Source organism: Panthera onca, chromosome D1 (genome assembly GCF_046562875.1).
Source record: "Panthera onca isolate mPanOnc1 chromosome D1, mPanOnc1 haplotype 2, whole genome shotgun sequence".
NCBI classification, from domain to species: Eukaryota; Metazoa; Chordata; class Mammalia; order Carnivora; family Felidae; genus Panthera; species Panthera onca.
In genome coordinates, this window is record NC_138348.1 from 2,459,481 (window position 1) to 2,478,396 (window position 18,916).

The 18,916-nt window shown below is 55.1% G+C and overlaps 1 protein-coding gene across 3 annotated transcripts; it reads left to right on the forward strand.

The window, feature by feature from the left end:
* The first annotated feature begins 1,165 nt into the window (after positions 1-1,165).
* On the forward strand, positions 1,166-18,550 carry DHCR7 (7-dehydrocholesterol reductase). 3 transcript variants are annotated; one of them, XM_081790205.1, is made up of 9 exons: positions 1,166-1,241; positions 5,017-5,146; positions 7,875-7,978; positions 8,548-8,770; positions 10,125-10,215; positions 11,036-11,249; positions 13,208-13,412; positions 14,201-14,332; positions 17,319-18,550. In XM_081790205.1, exons 3-9 carry the CDS (start codon positions 7,881-7,883, stop codon positions 17,781-17,783), a joined length of 1,428 nt encoding a protein of 475 aa, XP_081646331.1. In that variant the 5' UTR covers positions 1,166-1,241; positions 5,017-5,146; positions 7,875-7,880; the 3' UTR covers positions 17,784-18,550. The 3 variants fall into 3 exon arrangements, with proteins under 3 accessions (XP_081646331.1, XP_081646333.1, XP_081646332.1); XM_081790206.1 differs by lacking the exon at positions 1,166-1,241 and adding an exon at positions 1,267-1,387; XM_081790207.1 differs by lacking the exon at positions 7,875-7,978.
* The last annotated feature ends 366 nt before the right edge of the window (positions 18,551-18,916 follow it).

The window sequence follows — 18,916 nt, forward strand, 5'->3', positions numbered from 1 at the left end:
AAAGGCTGGGACTGTGCTCTAGATTAAGGAATGCTAAGGAGCCTTGACAACTAAATGCATGGTGATTCCCAATTGGATACTGACTTTTACTGATAGCTGTAAAGGACATTATGGGGACAATTGGGGGAAGCTGAATATGGACATTAGATAATAGCATTCGGTTGATGCGAAATTTCCTGAGGGTAATGCATTTTATTTTGGTAACGTGAGACATGGATGCTGAAGTATTTAGGAGGAGGATGTCACCTGCAGCGAATTAATAGTTGAGGATAAAAAGTGGGGTAGAGGTGACAGAAATAAATTGTGGCAAACCGTTGTCAGCTGCTGAATCTAGGTATATGGGTGTTCACTCTAGTGTATGTTCACCTGGTTTGTATGTTTGACATTTTTTCAAAATAAAAAACTGCAGGGGAAAAAAAAAACTGTCACTATGAGGGACACAGAGGTGTGCCAGTCAGATCCGGATGCAAACAGAGGCCTTCGTCCCAAATGTTGGCCTGCAGACACCTTCTGTGGCCCACCCCTCCAGGGGCTGCTCGAGTCGCACAGCTGCCCTTCCCAAGGCCATGTCCTTGCAAGGGTGGCCCTGAGCCCTTTTCCAGACGCAGGAGCATGTGGCTTGGGCATTCCTGTCCAGGAGGACGGCTGTGGTGTGCTGTTATCACCGGAGCTGTCCCCGTGCGCAAACATGTCGCCCAAGGCCATCTTGCGTCGCAGCTCAACTTCTCCCTCCTTCCACCCCTGCCGCTTCTTCCCCTCCCACCTCGCAGGGTGATCTCGACCCTGAACTGCGTCTCCCTCACTTCTGGGGAAACCAGACCCGCCGGGCCTCCTAGCAGAGCCCCCTCCGACACCCCCAAGTCAAACCGGTACACGCTCAACCTCTCCCGCCCTGCGCGCATCCTCGCCACACCACCTTCCTTATCTGACACCGTCCCTATGTGACGCGGCCCGAGCAGGTGCGGGGTCCCGCTCGCGCCGCCCCCTCGCCCGCCAGCCGCGGGGCGGGCCCTCGGCCGTCAATCTCGCGGCCCGCCGGCGCCGAGTGGCGCCTGCGGTGGCCCGGAGTCAGCTCAGGGGGTGGGGCGAGGCGCGCGGCCAATCGCGGGTCTCGGGGCCGCCGGCCGCGCCGGGGCCGATTGGTCGTCTGTGGGAAGGCGTCAGCCTGGGGGCGGGGCTTCGGGGCGGCCCTGCCAGGCCGGGACTCCGCGACCCGGGCGGGTTCGCAGCCGGGCGCTCAGGTGAGCCGGGGCGGTGCAGCAGGTGGGGGGCCCGCGGGTCGGCGGGGCGTGCGCGGGCCGAGGAGCTGTGCGTGCAGGTGAACCGGCGGGGGTGGTCGAGGGCGGGGTGCCCGCTCTGTGCCCCCCTGAGCTCTTCCTGCAGCAACGTGAGTAAAGAACCAGGCGCCGCCGCATCGGGTGCCCAGATTTAAGACGCGGGCAACGAGGGGCGGCCCAGTGGGGGGAAGAGGACCTTTTTGTATCCTCTTGGTAGCGGAAAATGACCCGCTCAGAAGAGCGCAATTCGGCGACTTTCTTTTTTTTTTTTTTTTTTTTTCAACGTTTTTTATTTATTTTTGGGACAGAGAGAGACAGAGCATGAACGGGGGAGGGGCAGAGAGAGAGGGAGACACAGAATCGGAAACAGGCTTCAGGCTCCGAGCCGTCAGCCCAGAGCCTGACGCGGGGCTCGAACTCACGGACCGTGAGATCGTGACCTGGCTGAAGTCGGACGCTCAACCGACTGCGCCACCCAGGCGCCCCTCGGCGACTTTCTTTTTAATAAAATGTTGAGGAGTCTTTTTTTTTTTTTTTTTTTTTTGGATGCATATCCAGTTTACTTATTTATCTATTTATTATTTAATTTATTTTTAAAATTTACATCCAAGTTAGTTAGCATATAGGTCAACAGTGGTTTCCGGAGTCGAGTCCTTAGTGCCCCTCCCCCACTTAGCCCATCCCCCCTCCCACAGCCCCTCCGGCAACCCTCTGTTTGTTCTCTGTATTTAAGAGTCTCTTCTGTTTTTGTCCCCCTCCCTGTTTTTACGTTATTTTTGCTTCCCTTCCCTTATGTTCATCTGTTCTGTCTCTTAAAGTCCTCATATGAGTGAAGTCATATGACATTTGTCTTTCTCTGCCTAATTTCGTTTAGCGTAATACCGGCTAGTTCCGTCCACGTAGTTGCAAATGGCAAGATTTCATTCTTTTTGATGGCCGAGTAAGACTCCGTTGTATCTATATCCCACATCTTTATCCATTCATCCGTCGATGGCCATTTGGGCTCTTTCCATCCTTTGGCTGTTGTCGATAGTGCTGCTATAAACGTGGGGGTGCGTGTGTCCCTTCGAAACAGCACACCTGTATCCCGTGGATAAAGGCCTCGTAGTGCGATTCCTGGGTCGTAGGGTAGTTCTGTTTTTAGTTTTTGGAGGAACCTCCGTACTGTTTTCCAGAGTGGCTGCATCAGCTTGCACTCCCACCAGCAGTGCAAAAGAGACCCTCTCTCTCCGCATCCTCGCCAACATCTGTTGTTGCCTGAGTTGCTAATGTGAGCCATTCTGACCGGTGTGAGGTGGTATCTCATTGTGGTTTTGATTTGTATTTTCCCGATGATGAGTGATGCTGAGCATTTTTTCATGTGTCGGTCGGCCATCTGGAGGTCTTCTTTGGAGAAGTGTCTATTCATGTCTTTTGCCCATTTCTTCACTGGATTATTTGGTTTTTTGGGTGTTGAGTTTGCTAAGTTTTTTATAGATTTGGGATACTAACCCTTTATCTGATGTGTTGTTTGCAAATATCTTCTCCCATTCTGTCGGTTGCCTTTTAGTTTTGCTGATTGTTTCCTTCGCTGTGCAGAAGCTTTTGATTTTGATGAGGTCCCATTTGTTCATTTTTGTTTCTGTTTCCCTTGCTACCGGAGACGTGTTGAGTAAGAAGTTACTGCGGCCGAGGTCAAAGAGGTTTCTGCCTGCTTTCTCCTCGAGGATTTTGATGGCTTCCTGTCTTACATTGAGGTCTTTCATCCATTTTGAGTTTATTTTTGTATCTCGTGTAAGAAAGTGGTCTGGGTTCATTCTTCTGCGTGTCACTGTCCAGTTTTCCCAGCACCCCTTGCTGAAGAGACTGCCTTTATTCCATCGGATATTCTTTCCTGCTTTGTCAAAGATTAGTTGGCCATACGTTTGTGGGTCCATTTCTGGGTTCTCTATTCTGTTCCATTGATCTGAGTGTCTGTTCTTGTGCCAGGACCATAACTGTCTTGATGATGACAGCTTTGTGATACGGCTTGAAGTCCGAGTCTGGTTTGTTTGTTTGTTTGTTTTTTCCAAAGATACATGAATGGCTGGGTTATGGGTGATGAGAAACAGGGGCCGTGAGAGGCCGGGTGTAAAGTTCAGAATAACTGCTGATAACAGCTAATCTTCCTGGGTGCAGTGCCAGGTACTATCCTAGCAGGCGGCCAAGAGCGTTTCTTGGAACCTTGTCTGAACAGCACCGGGTCTGGTTTGGAGATTTGTTAGTCTGAGAGTAATAGAGACTGAGAAATACAGACGTGCCCAAACTGAACCTAAGATGAAAACGGATGATAAAGATCAGAATCTGTGAGAGGGTGATTAGCTGCTCTCCTGGTGCAAAGACGGTTCTTTCCAGAGGCCGGGTAGACCTGCCTGTCCACCCAACATCTACTCATAGGAATTTATGGGGTCTTCAAGATGCCAAAAAGCTGCTAAGTCATCTGTTGTGTGGGTCTCAGCCCATAGATAGTGATGCTGTGGGCGGGGATGCCCGAGGCACCCTCCTGGGCTCATGTTACTGTGGCGAGTCCCCCCTCCCCACCAGCATGGCTGGATCATCCTTTGGGTCCTTATAATTGCAGGACCCACCTTAGCAACAAGCACTGGGGAGCTCCGAGGAGCAAGGTTTATCACTCACAGGTCCTGGAGGGTACACAGAATGCCCAGAGCCACAGTGAGCTCATGGGTGGGGAGAGAGAGAGAGAGAGAGTGAGAGTGTGTGTGTATAGATCTGGGCCTCTGCCGCCTTTAGGCTCAAGGGTGGAGGCCTGAGGTTTCATGGGTTCGCTCTTTATTGGCCAGTTAAAACATAAGAGTGGGAATAAGGGCTTGGGAAGAAGTGAATCCTGCAGCGGTCAGCCATCTTGGTCTTCTAGGGCTTTCTGAAAGGGTGGGAGTGGCCTGGTTCCTTCTCTGGTCATTTTTGCTGGTAGCTGGGTCAAGCAGCAGCAATATGTTTATTTGGGGTGGATGTCTTTGCCACAAATGCCTTGGCAGTCAGAAGCTTGCGGTCAGGCACTTCTACTGCGTCATCCTCAGACCCTCAGGAGCGATGTCCCTTTAGCTTTGGCCCGTGGAACTAAAAAACCAGTTGAGAGAGCTGACCAGGGTGCCGGAAAGCCCCATCCATTTCCCTGGCTCATCTTTAGTGTGGGACACTAACCATCCCTCATCCAGCTTTAATAACGGAACCTCATGCGCATAGGCATTCATGACCCCAGACACTCAGGAAGGTCACTGGGTCCCGTGAGTGTACAGAGGGCCAGGCTCCGAGCCCAGGTCACTCTTGCTGCTGCTCTGTGTTCTTAGGCTCTCACTGGCTCCTAGAATGTACCAATGGAATGTGCTAACTCTAGGGGGCTTGATTCGGGCTGATGCACGCATGAGCAAGCTTCTAGAAATGTTGCAGAGGCATACGTGACTTAAGGCTCATGTCTAAGGTGACTCCTCCATGGAGATCTCTATTCAGTGCCACCCATTGTCATCAAGTACCTACCATTTGCCAGGTACTGTGTGTACCAGGCAAAGAAGTTGGGTGGTAGTACTCCCTTCCTCCTCCCCTCCCGTGTGGGCTATCTTCCACTTTTGAACCTTGGCACACTGACCTTGTACTTCTCACTTGGTTCCAACAGGCCTTGAATAAATACTGTGTGGGTCCTAATCCACCTTCGGTCCTGAAATGTCAGCAACCTGGTGTATTTATCATCTTTGTGTCTCTGCAGGATTTTGTTCAGTGGGTTGAGAAGGGTCAAGCAGGCCTTGTGAATCATAAGAGTCTAGAGATTTTAGAGCGGCCCATTCAAGAAGGAAGACTTCAATTCTGTTGTGAAATCCCTACACAAGAGGTTGGAGGTAAGCATGTCTCAGCACTGTTGTTCATGGGCATAGACAGTGACTTTTTAGCTTTGAAAAAGTAGACAGCTGGTTCATCAACTCCTGTTTGTGAGTCTTAGGAATAAAATAAAATATACCCCAAATACCTCCCTCTCCCCTGTTTCCACATACCTTTTGCCAAGAATATGACTTACAGGTTTATTATAGGATTCATTGCTTATGCCTGAGGGGACTCCTGGGTGAATGAATTCTGTAATCTCAAAAAATACTTATTTGGGCTTATTTTAACCTGTAGAAGATACACTTTTTCCTTTTAGCAGCATTTTCTGTTTGGTCTTTCCACACTTAGTTCTTTTTTTTTTTTTTTAAAGTAGGATCCACACCCAAAGTGGTGCTTAAACTCACAACCTGAGATCAAGAGTCTCATGCCCCACTGACTGAGCCAGCCAGACGCCCCTACCACACTTAGTTCCGAGCCTATAGGTTTCTGGCCGTTTTGCAGTTTTCTACCGTGTTTAATCAAGGTGACTGCCATGCACCAGGCTCTGTATTCGGTTTTGGGGCTGTAGAGTTGGAAGGTCCATAAAGAGTTCTTCACCCTGCCTTGTACATCATAGACAGACATTCCATAAACTAACCTGTGAAAATTAAGTGATAACGGGTACAGTTCCCACACTGCAAATGAAAATGCTTTTTGTCGCTGAAATTTTTTTTTAATGAATGTATCTTTGTATTAAAGTAACTCATGCTCACTTTTTCCAAAAGAAATTAGTGTTAAAAGGCTGATGCATAGAATAAACAGCTCCCCACTTCATCCCATAGTCTTCGTTCCCAGAAGCAAATACTTTTCATTCTTGTAGTTACTTCTGTGTTGCTGTTTTTACCCGCTTATTTTTAAATGATTTGCTTTTGTCACTCCCAACTTCACATGTCCTTCTGCATCCAAACATCTACCAGCCCGTAGCCAGATATTACATTGTTATGACAAAGTTGCTAGTATTTACTGTTAAGCCAACTAACGTACTACAATTATGGTGTTTGTTGTTGTTTTTCCCCTTTGTATGACTTTTTATTTTTCCTGGAGTTCGTGATTGCCTCACTTTTTCCACTTACTGAGGTTTTTATGCATCTGTCATTATTTTTTTCCTGAATGCTATAACAGAGCTTCATATATATCCATAATTTTTCTACACACTCTAACACAATAAAATTCATCATTTCCATTCTCCCTCCTGCTGTAGCCATTCATTTTGTACCAAGGTGAACTGGTTACTGTCTGGTGCACTGCACAGTTCTCATCCCCTCATCCTTTCTCTCAGCTTTCTTTTTGTAGTTTTCTTGGATCCTGTGTCTTCTCCGAATAATAATTAACCTGCAAATGGAATTCTAGGTTGCAAAAAAGTTTCCCTCAAAGTTTTTAAAGTTTTCCATCATTGTCTTCTAGAATCCAACTGGTTGCTGATACGATTCTTAATCCTGGATTTTTTTTTTACTGTTTATTTATTTGGCAGGGGGAGGGGCAGAGAGAAAGAGGGAGAGAGAATCCCAAGCAGGCTCCATGCTTAGTGCAGAGCCCGACATGGGGCCCAATCCCATGACCATGATTTCATGACCTGAGCCAAAATCGGAAGTCAGATGCTCAACCGAATAAGCCATGCAGGCACCCCTCTTTTAGAGCTTTTCTCTAAAAGTCTTTAAAATCATGTTTTCTTACCTCCAATGTTTTGAAACTTCACTGTTAGAACTTATTCTGGAAGCGTAGATGTCACTGCTTTCCCCTTGGACAAGTTCAGTTCTTTCACCTTTTTTTTTGGAGTGATTATTTATTGAATGCACTGTCCTAGGACTTGGTAGTAGAGCAATGGATAGGACACGTGGTTCCTGCCCTTGGGGAGCTTACATTCTAACGGAGGGAGGCAGTCAATAGACATGCACTCAAATAAATTAAAGAATTCTACATAATGAGAACATGAGAAAATAAAGTAGCAGGTAGAGTGCCTCAGCAGGGGACTACAGGCAGTGTAGAAGCACTGATTGGCTTGTATATTGGTTCAAGATGAATGGCTATGGGGGAAAGGGGGCATGGAAATGATAAATTTTACTGTGCTTGAATATGTAGAAAAGTTGCTGGTTTGTACATTAGCTGTGGTAGAGCATTCACAAAAAAACATTAGCTATAGATGCATAGAAATCTTCACAAATGGAAAAAGTGGGGTGCCCATTAACTCCAGGAAATATAAAAAGTCACACTAAGGAGGGGCCATTTTACAAAAGCCCCGAATGAGGAGACCTGTAAATTAAGTTCTAAGCAGAAGCAGCAGGTGTCATGAACGAGATGAACCATATCCAAGGGGCGTTAAAGACCCCGTGTGCCTGGATTGGAAGGTATGAGGAGAGAGGGGTTGGGGGGGGAAAGCAGGCAGGAGCAGATCGCAAGAGGCCTCTGAGCCATGGCTGACCCGGTTCATGCGGTAAGAGGGCGTTCTGCCGCAACCTGGAGAATTAATCAAGATGAGCAAGAGACGTAGGAGGGCCAGGTGGGAGGTTATTGTGGATTCCAGGAGAGAGAGACTGAAGTGCAGTCTATGATCTCTTCCCTGCCTGGAACCTGCCATCTAGAACAAGGTAGCGAGTAGGCTAGTAGAAGAGCCAGTCCTGCAGAAGTTATGAACAGGGGCAGATGTGGGAGATAATGGTGGCTGTTCTCTATGGGACGATCTGAGTAGGACGTGTCTTCTTTCCTCAGGGCCCAATGGCTGCAAAGTCCCAGCCCGACGCTCCCCAAACCAAGAGTCGGGACAGCTTTGCCAACGGTGGGGCTGCCACTCAGGGGCAGTGGGGCCGTGCCTGGTAAGGCCTTGACAGTCTTCCCAACTAGAAAATGGAGCGAGATCTTAGTGAGAGGTGGCCAACCCTTGGGATCTTACGGACCTATCAAAAACACGAGTTTTATCATTAAGACTAACGAGAGATAAGCCAGATAAGCCGTCGCCCATTTTGTAAAGTAAGGGATTGGAGAAGGAATGAAAAGCTGGCTAAAACGGGCTGGCTCTGGTGGCGCAGTATCCTGTTGTCTGTATCCTCCTTGGATCGGAGAGCGTGGGGACTCGGGAGTGGGTGAGTGGCCCCCGCGGCCCGGAACCGGAGAGCCTCTGGCCTTGTGGGTCGCGAAAGGCCTCCCAGCGTTCGTATTCCGGGTTCCGGGCTTCCTGTGGATGTCCGCAGATCCATCAGTCTCCCCGGAGCTGGCGGTGGAGCACGCACATTGAGTGGTTCCTGCAGGCAATGGGGAGCCCTTTGCACCGAGAGCGAACGGCTGTTGGAAACAACGGGACCCGTCCGCACGTGCGGTGCATTGTCGAGGAGGCCACGCGGCCAGGGGGGGCCCCCGCGTGACCGCCTGCCATCTGCTGTTGCAGGGAGGTGGACTGGTTTTCGCTGGCCAGCGTCCTCTTTCTGCTGCTTTTGGCCCCTTTCATCGTATACTACTTCATCATGGCGTGCGACCAGTACGGCTGCTCCCTCACTGCCCCCGTGGTGGACGTCGCCACCGGGCGCGTTCATCTCGCAGACATCTGGGCCAAGACGCCGGCCGTGACAAAGGAAGCGGCCCAGCTCTACGCCTTGTGGGTCACGTTCCAGGTCAGCCTCCCTGGAGGGTGGTTGGGGCACGGCGGGCGTGCGGCGTCCCGCCGGCCGGGAGAGTCCTGGCCGTTGGTCCGGGAAATGGGATCTGGGCTCGGGTTGGCGTTCTCCTTCCCGGGACCCGGCAGGGCATCACGGTGTCTGACGCACCTTCGGTGGAAGCCTCCCCGTAGTTCAGGGGCGTGTGCAGCCCTGCAGGGACATGCCGAGAAGTAGGGAGCGAGACCCTGTGGGAGGGTGTGAGGCAGGGCTGGCCCGGGGAAGCTCCATGCACGACGGGAAGTGTATCTTATCAGTAGCCCCTGAGAAGGAGCATTCTGGCCCCCAGAGGTACGCTCTCGGTTACGAGAGACCCCACTCGGCAAAGCCAAGGCCTGTGTTCCCAGCAGGTGGCCACACGGTCCTGGCCAAGGACGTCCTCGACTCCGTTGTGACCCCACCGGCCTTTGAGACCAGAAGTTCACCAGGAAGGAGCTGTTTGCACAGAGGACCTGGTGAACAGGGAGAGCTGTTTATCATCTGAATCCAGGGAAAAGGTGGCGGGAGAAGGCTCCCTCCACACCCCGGGTTTCCTGCCCTAGAGGAAATCTCCAGCCGTTCGTCGCGGTTTCTCCTCAGGGTGCCAGCTTTTGGGCTTTAGAGCCCCTCTCATTTCTGGTCTCTTGGTCCCTCTGGGTGAAAAGATGAGAAGGGGCAGCAGGAATCACAGAAGCCTAAAAGTAGAGATATCCGTGGCCGAGCGGCTAAAACAAACGTTACGCAGCCATCTGAAGGAAGCGCTCACCTGTGCTGCAGCGCCGGTGGACCTTGAGAACATTCGCTGAGCGAGAGGAGCCAGTTACGGAAGGCCCCAGGGCGCCGTGATTCCATTTATGTGAAACACCAGGGTGCGAAAGTCCGTAGAGACAGGAAGTGGGTTAATGGTTGTTGGGGGGGGCAGCGGGAGGGGTTGGGGAGCGACTGCTAATGGGGTTGGTGGTGCTTGCTCACTGTGTCAATGCGCTAAATGACACTGAAAACGTGTCACGAGGGCGACTTGTACGGCCGGGAATTCTTGCAAATTTTTAAATGGCTCCAGAAACGTGAGTGGGAAGGGCTCGTGGGCTCTCCTGCAGGGAGACTGCATTGCTGCTTTGGGCCGGTAATGAACTTCCTGCTCGGGGCTCCTCCCCCTCCAGAGCCCCCGGCCGGCCTGCCTGCCTGCCGCCAGGGCTCCAGAGCCACACACTCTTCCGGAAGGAGTACCCGACCGTCACCTGGATTTCGGCCACGGGTCACGTCGGTTAACGAAGGCAAGGGTCAAGCAGACCCCCCAGGCCATGGGTCAAGCAGCTTAAAATCCCCACCGCAGGTGCTTTTGTACTCGGCGCTGCCTGACTTCTGCCATAAGTTTCTGCCCGGCTACGTGGGAGGCGTTCAAGAGGGCGCCGTGACCCCCGCAGGTAACTTGAGCCCGCAGGCCTCCCTTCTCCTCTCCCTGCCTCTTTGTCTCATGGGGCCTGCCCTCTCCCAGGCGGCTCCCGTCCCCAGGTGTGCTCACACTTGAAAGTGTGACAAAGTGACAAAATGAGTGTGAATTTTGCTCGGCCACTGCCGCGGCCCCGGGCCCCGATCGTCTCAGGGCAGCCTGGGACTGACCCGTCCGTGAGTTGGAACATCAGGCCCTTCGGTGAACAGAGGGCTGAGTGGTCCCCGGCCCCACGGCCGGTTGTCACAGCTGGGATCCTGGAACACCTCCCCGCCGAGAACACCGCAGCCACCAGCGGTGTCCAGGAGGGGTGGCTCCTGTTCAGGTCACCAAGAGCCCTGCAGGGGGGGACGCCACCCCTGTCCCTGCCTGCAGACAGCCCCCAGGGCCGCGGGGAGGCTGTGGTGCTTGCTGACAAGTATGTTAGGGGCACCCTCACTCCCTAGCGAACCGCATCCATCCATCCACCCGTTCACCCACCTACCCACCCACTGGCCCCCCAGCCGGAGCTCACTAGGGAGAATCAGAACCAAAGGGTGAGTCTGCCCGTTCCCTCGTCCAAGGACCCTGAAAGCAGGAGCAGTTAATCCCCGGACTAACAGCGTGATGTGTGCTGCTGGCATTTTGACCCGGGGCCCCGAGCTGTAGGGGAAGCTGACTGGCTTCCGGGCCTTGGCCTGGGTGTCCCAGACGGGCCCCCGAGCAGCAGCCGAGGCCCAGAAAGCAAGTAGGGCCTGGGCTGGCCGCCCGTTTTCAAGCGGAAACGCTTTGATTTTTAAATCGTTGCTCTGCAGGGATTATTAACAAGTATGAAATCAACGGCCTGCAGGCGTGGCTCATCACGCACCTTCTCTGGTTTGCAAACTCGCACTTCCTGTCGCTGTTCTCCCCCACCATCATCTTCGACAACTGGATACCGCTGCTGTGGTGCGCCAACATCCTCGGCTACGCGGTTTCCACCTTCGCAATGATCAAGGGCTACTTCTTCCCCACCAATGCCAAAGACTGGTACGTTCTTCGGCGGCTGGTCAAGCCTAACGTGGGATGCGGATGCTTCCACCCCTAACCTTTCTCTGTGACCTTGGGATAGGAGTCGTGAAGCCCCGAGGATTGAGAATCCTTGAAGGGGGAGCCTGATGGAACCTGCTTGATTCTGGGGAACATCCTTTCTATGTGTCTGGGGGCCTTCCTCTACCTTAGGAAGCATGCAGTTGAAGGTGGCCAAGTCCATCTTTGGCCGAGTCGTCACCTGTAGGGCTGTCATGGGAGCAGGGAAGTCAGCCCGTTGCTTCCATTTGGGAACATGAGTGTGGCCCGAAACAATCTTAGTGAGGAGTGTGGTTATCTCGGTGGCTTCAGTGTAGCACTTCCCAGGGAGAACCCTACTGGTTCGTGCCTTCTCATGGAAGTCTTGGGTTGGACAGTTGTGCTCCCCACAGCCAGCCTTCTCTTCACCTAGCTCTTTATCCATCTATCCACCCATCCATCCACCATCATCCATCCATCTGCCCATTCACCCACCTACCCACCCACTCATCCAACCCATCCACCCACCCATCCATCTAATCCATCCACCCACTCATCCATCCATCATCATTCATCCATCCACCTGTCCACCCATTCACCCACCTACCCACCCATCCATCCACCCACCCACCTATCCATCCATCCATCCATCCACCATCATCCATCCATTCATCCACCATCATCCATCCATCCATCCATCCATCCACTCACCCATCCATCTAACCCATCCACCCACTCATCCATCCACCCATCCATCCATCCATCTAACCCATCCATCTAACCCACCTACCCACCCATCCATCTAATGCATCCATCCATCAATCCATCTATCTACCTACCCACCCATCTACCCATTCAGTCCATCTATTCCATTCATCCCACTTGTTCATCCACCTGTCCACCCCTATCCTTCATCCCTGGCTCCTTCAATCCCTCCATCCATCCCTCCCTCCCTCCAACAACAGATGTTGGTTGGGTTCCTCCTGTAGATGGGTGTAAGCAGTCACAAACAAGATTCTTATGCTTGGGTGCCTACGTTTTAGTCCCAAATACATTTAGGGGCCCAAATAAAAAGAAAATGTGTTTCCTTTAACTCTTGTTCTTGGGAAATGTCTCTGGATGACGGCGCTTTGTGGTCCGTGTGGTAATTAGGTAATGAGGCTGATTTTCTGTGGCTCATGCTAATCGTCTTTGCTGCTTTATAATCAATCACCTGTTGTAGATTTTGTATATTTTGCTTTTTTTACTTAACATAACCGAGGCACGTGGACGTGAAAACGTTTTTGCCATTAACACAGAAACCCCTATGTGTCTGCAAGTTATTCGCGAGGAGGGTCTCCATATCAGTCATCTTGGCTGATTCTCTGGTCACCCCTGGGGAGGGCTGTGGGGGAGGAACCAGGGCAACGAATGTCCAGCAAGGGTTGGTGGTGGGCCCCCAAGCCAGGCACCTTGCTCTGGACTTGCCACCCTTGCTCACTCTCTACCTGGGCGGGATTTATAATTTCACTTGCCTGTGGGGCCCCGGGCCCCGGGAGTCACCGCAAACTGCATGCTTGGCTATGCAACGAAATCTTCGTGAAGTCAAGCTAGTTAGTTAGGCAGCTCAGCCACTCCAGGCCTCAAGGGGGCCTGGAGGAGGGTGGGGAGAAGCCCAGCTGGTTGAGGGAAGACTTAAGCAGAAAGTGTGCGCTTTCGTGGGACGCGGCGAGCATCTCAGGTGCCAGGTCTCGGGGTGGCTCTGCCGGGCCGTAGCCGAGTGCCAAGGGAGAGCAGGGAGGCCTTGGGAAGCGAGAGGGACCGGTGTGCGTCCTCCGGCTGCCCGCATCCCTGAGCTGACGCGAGGGCCAGGCTCGACACCCTTGTCCACGTGCACACACGGGCCCCTTGTCGCGAGACGGGCTCCTTAGTGAAACGTATCTGCTGTTTCTATTTTCAAGCAAATTCACAGGCAATTTCTTTTACGACTACATGATGGGCATTGAGTTTAACCCCCGAATCGGGAAGTGGTTCGACTTCAAGCTGTTTTTCAACGGACGCCCTGGGATCGTTGCCTGGACCCTCATCAACCTGTCCTTTGCAGCCAAGCAGCGGGAGCTCTACGGCCAAGTGACCAACGCCATGGTCCTGGTCAACGTCCTGCAGGTAGCCTGTCTGCGGCCAACGGGGAGGGAGCTCCAAGGCTTGCTGGGCCCCGGGAAATCCTGAAAGCCAGATGCGTCTTGAAGAACCTCACTCCACTGCTCTTAAAAGGGAGTCGGCCCCCTGCCCGTGCGTCTCTGGGGAGCGGGCTAGCGAGCACGCAGCGAAAGGTCCCTCATTGTCTGCCGGGCGCCGCGCCGGCCCTGCGGCCTCACTGGGCTCGGGGCCTCTTTCCCGGGAGACGCCTGTTAACAGCTCAAGCATGTGGTGGTCCTGGCCACGTCCACGGTTTGTGGTCTCTGAAGCGTCTTCCCCACGTGGTCCCCGTGGGTCTCAGGTGGGGTGTGAGGGGTTCATTCTCACCTTTTCCCCACCTGCGTACGAGGCCACTGGCCACCTGGCTGTGCCGGCTGCAGGGGCGGCCGGGCGAAAGACTTCCATGCCGGCGTGGGCCCTGGCGTGTGGGGCACCTTCCCCGTGGGCTGTCCCCAGCGCCTCCACGGTGCGCGACCTGCTGTCTGAGCGCCACAGCCTGGGCATCACCGGCCGGGGCACTGTTGGGCGTCCCTCTTGGTCACTGTCTTTGGGCCCTCATCCGCTTAGACGGCAGGCTCTCTCAGGCTAAGGGCTCCCTCGCTGGCCTCCCGGGCCCCCCACGTCCCAGCCCCGTGGAGCACGTCACCGAGGAGCTCGGGGACACCCCGCGTGCCATCTCCTCATCTACACGGGCGTGGTTTTCCCAGGGGCCCCTTGGTGGCCGTGGCCGGCACGTGACGGGTCCTGTTTTGTAGGCCATCTACGTGCTGGACTTCTTCTGGAACGAAGCCTGGTACCTGAAAACCATTGACATCTGCCACGACCACTTTGGGTGGTACTTGGGCTGGGGGGACTGCGTCTGGCTGCCGTACCTCTACACGCTGCAGGTGAGGAGCGGGGTGGCCGGCCCGGCGGGGCTTGCAGCTCTCTGGTCCCCAGGCACGCCCAGGGTGGCCCTCGGCAGACACAGCCAAGCACGTGCTGAGATCCCCTCTTGCACAAGTGGGGGACAGTCGAGGCTGGAGGCGGGAGGCTGCCCCGTTTCCAGGAAGAAGGAGGCTTGGTGCATTTAGTGAGCTTGGGCCCCGGGACACATACCATGGACAGGCGTGGACAACAGACAGCCACTGTCCCCATCCCGGAGGCCGGAGCCCGAGGTCCAGGCGTGGGCAGAGCTGGGTTCCCCCGAGGCCTCTCTCCTAGTGCGTGGACAGCCGTCCTCTCCCTGTGCCCTCACGGGGTCATCCCTCTGCGTGTGTCTGGGTCCTCATCGCCTCTTCTTTTTCTTTTTAATATTTATTTATTTTTGAGAGAGGGACAGAGCGTTGAGTGGGGGAGGGGCAGACAGAGGGAGACACAGAATCCAAAGCAGGCTCCAGGCTGTCAGCACAGAGCCCAATGCGGGGCTCGAACCCATGAACCGTGAGATCATGACCTGAGCCGAAGTCGGATGCTTAACCAACTGAGCCATCCAGGCACCCCTGATCCCCTCTTCTTACAAGGACCCCGGTCACACGGGTTCAGGGCCCACCCCGGTGACCCCGTGACACCTTGCTTACTCTTAATAGACCCACTCTCCAGATAGGTTCACATTCTGGGGTCCTGGGGGTCAGGGCTCCAACATAGGGATTTGGGGGGGACACAGGTCAGCCCATGACACTTAAGAAAGATGACAGGGTGTAGACTTTCGGTAAAAAGGAATAATTTGGCTGAACTGGGTGATGGGGGGTGGTATTCATATTCACACTTATTCAAATCTTAATGCTTAGAGGAAAAGAGGATTTCTTACCTTTTTTTGTTCCTTAAATACTTCACGAGGGTCTGTGTGGCACCAGGCATGTGATGGGGACGTGGGAGCAAAGGAGACGTGTGTGGGCCCTGCCCCTTTCGGGCTCACGGCTGGTGGGAGAGGCCAGGCAGCAGGCAGCCCGGTGCAGGGAAGGGGTGCTGGAGAGAAGTGGGGTCATCGGCTCCTGAGGGAGGGCCCAGGAGGAGCCCCCGGCCTGCCACTGGCAGCTGGCAAACGCACCCAGAGATAACCACGGCCTGGCTGAGAGCGGGACGGCGAGGCTGGCGGGTGAGGACGTTCCAGATGGGTGGGCTGGCACGTGCCGTCTCACTGCACGGAGAATTCAGGAGGACGTCGGGCCAGGGCTCTGAGGGGGAGACCCTGTGCCAAGGAACAGCAGTCTGGAGTCCTCAGGAGAGGCCTGGCCTGGGGAGCCGCAGGGACCGGGGTTCACACCGGCGGGGGAGGTGGCCTTGAATGGCCCCAGACATCCCTGGAAAAGGAGGGCAGCGCCGTGTCGGGGCCGGGCGAGGCCGCGCAGGGGCACCGGAGCGGCGCTTGGCGGTGTGGCCGGGCTGCTCGGTCGCTGACCCCCATCCGCCCGCCCGGCACACCACGCAGGGCTGCCTCGGGGGCAGCCGGGGGGTGCGGGGGGCGGGCCTCGCATCAGGCTCCCACGCCCTCCCAGCTCCCGCGAGAGCCCCGGCTCTGCTGCGCTTGCTGCGGCAGCTTGGACACCCTGGCCGGGTGCCACCTGCTCATGTGAGTGAGGACGTCCGGGGTCAGAGGGAGGGTGTGGTCAGGGCTCTCGCTTAGCCGGCAGCGAGCAGGGTGGCTGCCTGGGCAGGTTGCGCGAGAGTGGCAGGAACCAAGGTGGGAAGGCTCGGTGACCTGCGCCGGGCCCGCACGGGCGAGGGGTTCCGTGCTTACAGCCGGTCGTGCGAGGCCCAGTGACGTGAACTGGCTGATCCTCTCTGTGCAGCATCCGGAACCAGGGGCCCCCGGGGAAGCAGGGGAGTCGCAGCAGAGCTGGGCTGGGGCTCCGGGTGCCCCCTCCCCGTGCCGTCTATAACTCCAGGTCCTCCCTTGAGTGCCCGTCGCCGTCTGCCCGGGACCCGTGTCTCCACCTGGCTGCTCGCACGCTCCCGGGCTCCCCGATTCTGTGAACAGAACGATAACAGATCAAACGTGTACATGTACAAACGTGCATAGATCATGAGTGTGTGCGATCACACATCTGTGTCTCTCACTGTGAACCAGGCCTTGTTTCGGCCTCTCTTTGTATGTTGTATGTGTATCATTTCATATATCACATCATATATGTATCACATCACATCATATCATATATATCACATGTGTCATATCACATCACAGCTGCGTTAGAATTCTCTCCACACCCAGAACCAATGGGGTGTTTATGCACATCTATGTGTATGCATACAACTGAATGTATGCCTGTATACGTATGTGTGTATATATTCGCACATATATACACATATTCACACACAGGAGAGAAGCAGTAACTAACTCATGTGATCATAGGGCCCAGCAAGTCCGAAATCTTCAGGGCGGCCAGCGGGTTGGCCGTCCAAGGATGTTAGAGTCGGCTGGAGTCTGAAGGCCGTCTGCTGGTGGAATCTAGTCTCGTTCTGGCGGGAGGTTGGCCTTTTTTTTTTTTTTTTTTTTTTCTTTAAGCCTTCAACTGCTTGGATGAGTCCCACCTACAGGGTAGAGAACAAGCTGCTTTACTCAAAAGTCTACCAGTTTGAGTTTTATTTTATCTCAAAAAATACCTTCACGGCAGCTATCTGGGCACCGTGGCCTCGCCAAGGTGGCATCCAGTGGACCGTCATAAAATTACATTCAGATGATACTTCTATCGTATGTTACGCTTAGGCTACGTATGATGTGCGTGTGCGTGTAGGTACGCGGACAGGTGGGAAGGCAGGTAGGTACGCGGATCCGTTTGCCATGCGCCGCGGCGGGTGCTGTTACTCGCGGAAGAGGAAACCGGCGTGTGGGCTGGCGGGGCGGCTAGTCGGGGGATGCGAACCCAGGCCGTGCTGCTCCCTCTCGCCCCGCAGGGCCTGTACCTGGTCTATCACCCGGTGCAGCTGTCCGCCCCCCACGCCGCGGGCGTCCTGCTGCTGGGGCTGCTCGGCTACTACATCTTCCGGATGGCCAACCATCAAAAGGACCTGTTCCGCCGCACGGACGGCCGCTGCCTGATCTGGGGCAGGAAGCCCAGGGTCATCGAGTGCTCCTACACGTCGGCCGACGGACGCAGGCACCACAGCAAGCTGCTGGTGTCCGGCTTCTGGGGCGTGGCCCGCCACCTCAACTACACGGGTGACCTGATGGGCAGCCTGGCGTACTGCCTGGCCTGCGGCGGGGGCCACCTGCTGCCCTACTTCTACATCATCTACATGACCGTCCTGCTGACCCACCGCTGCCTCCGGGACGAGCACCGCTGTGCCAGCAAGTACGGCAGCGACTGGGCGCGTTATGCCGCCGCCGTGCCTCACCGCCTGCTGCCCGGGATCTTCTGAAGCCCCGCCCCGTGGGAGGGGCCCCCGAGCCCGGCCTGCCGGGGCTGCCTCCCGCCTCCCCCCAGGAGCTTGCGACGCCTCGTCGCTTGGTGCGTCCCCTCCCCTTGTCCCTGGGCGAGCCCTGGGGGTTTCTAGGGCCTGCGCCCACCGGCAGAAGTGACCAGCGTTTCCCACGGGTGTTCCGCGGGCAGGTGGGGGCCCCCGCCCACCTCGGGCAGCCCGCGATGACAACGTCTGTCCTCCGTGTCGTCAGCCCGAGCTCCTGTGCTGCCCGGACATCTTCGGCTCCCTGCCACTTAGTCTCTCTGAATCAGTTGGAGGCGCGCCGCACCAAGAAGGGGGCTTCTGTTTCTAGTCTCGGTGATTCCGTTTCATTCCCTGGTCTCTCACGGCTTGGGGGGTGCAGTGGGGGGACAGCCAAGGCGCACGCCCAGAGCATGCCGAGGTCCCGGCACCGGCCGTGGCTCCCCGTGTCCGGCCCTCTGAGCATCCGGCCGCCAGCCTCGGCCTGCCGGCCCTCTGCAAGGAGTCTGCCTGCGTGCCTGGGGACCGCACACATCAGCTCAGGCGACCCAGAGAACCTGTGTACCATCCAGGGGGCCTTCTCCAGCGAGATCTGAATCCCAGCCTTGAAGAGGGGGATGTCTTCCAGGTGAATTGTTTTACCCTGGGCGCTCGCCCTGGACCCTGGGGTTTTCTTGAAAACTCTTTAAGCATTACTGCCTTCGTTGACTTGGTAATTCTTTATATTAAACTTGCCCTGCCCAAACTTCTGCGTGGTTTCTGTCTCCCGCCTGACTGGACGTGAGGGCTCCGTTTCCAGTACTAGAGGGGTGATGAGCTGCTGGGGCACTGCTTCAGGGCTGTGGGCACTCACGGTGGGTATTTAGGGGACTGGGGCCAGCCTCCCCCCCACCGCCCGCCAAAGGAAGAAATCCCAGCGTGGAGTGGGCAGAGGTGCCGGGAAGCAGGCACCAGGCTTGCCTCCTGCCTGGAGAAACCAGCCAGGAAGGATGTGTGAGCAGGGCGGCGGGCGGGGCCGGGTGGGGCCTCCCCTGCTTCCATTAGGAACAGGCAGAACAGGCTGGTGGCTTCCCCAACAGCCCGAAACCGGTGAGAGATGAGAGCTCGGG

Bases quoted from the DNA above. Each gene is read 5' to 3' on its own strand.
- DHCR7 (XM_081790205.1), top strand. From the start codon at position 7,881: ATGGCTGCAAAGTCCCAGCCCGACGCTCCCCAAACCAAGAGTCGGGAC. The intron at 8,771-10,124 runs GTCAGCCTCCCT...TCCCCACCGCAG, and splicing joins CCTTGTGGGTCACGTTCCAG to GTGCTTTTGTACTCGGCGCT. The intron at 10,216-11,035 runs GTAACTTGAGCC...GTTGCTCTGCAG, and splicing joins GGGCGCCGTGACCCCCGCAG to GGATTATTAACAAGTATGAA.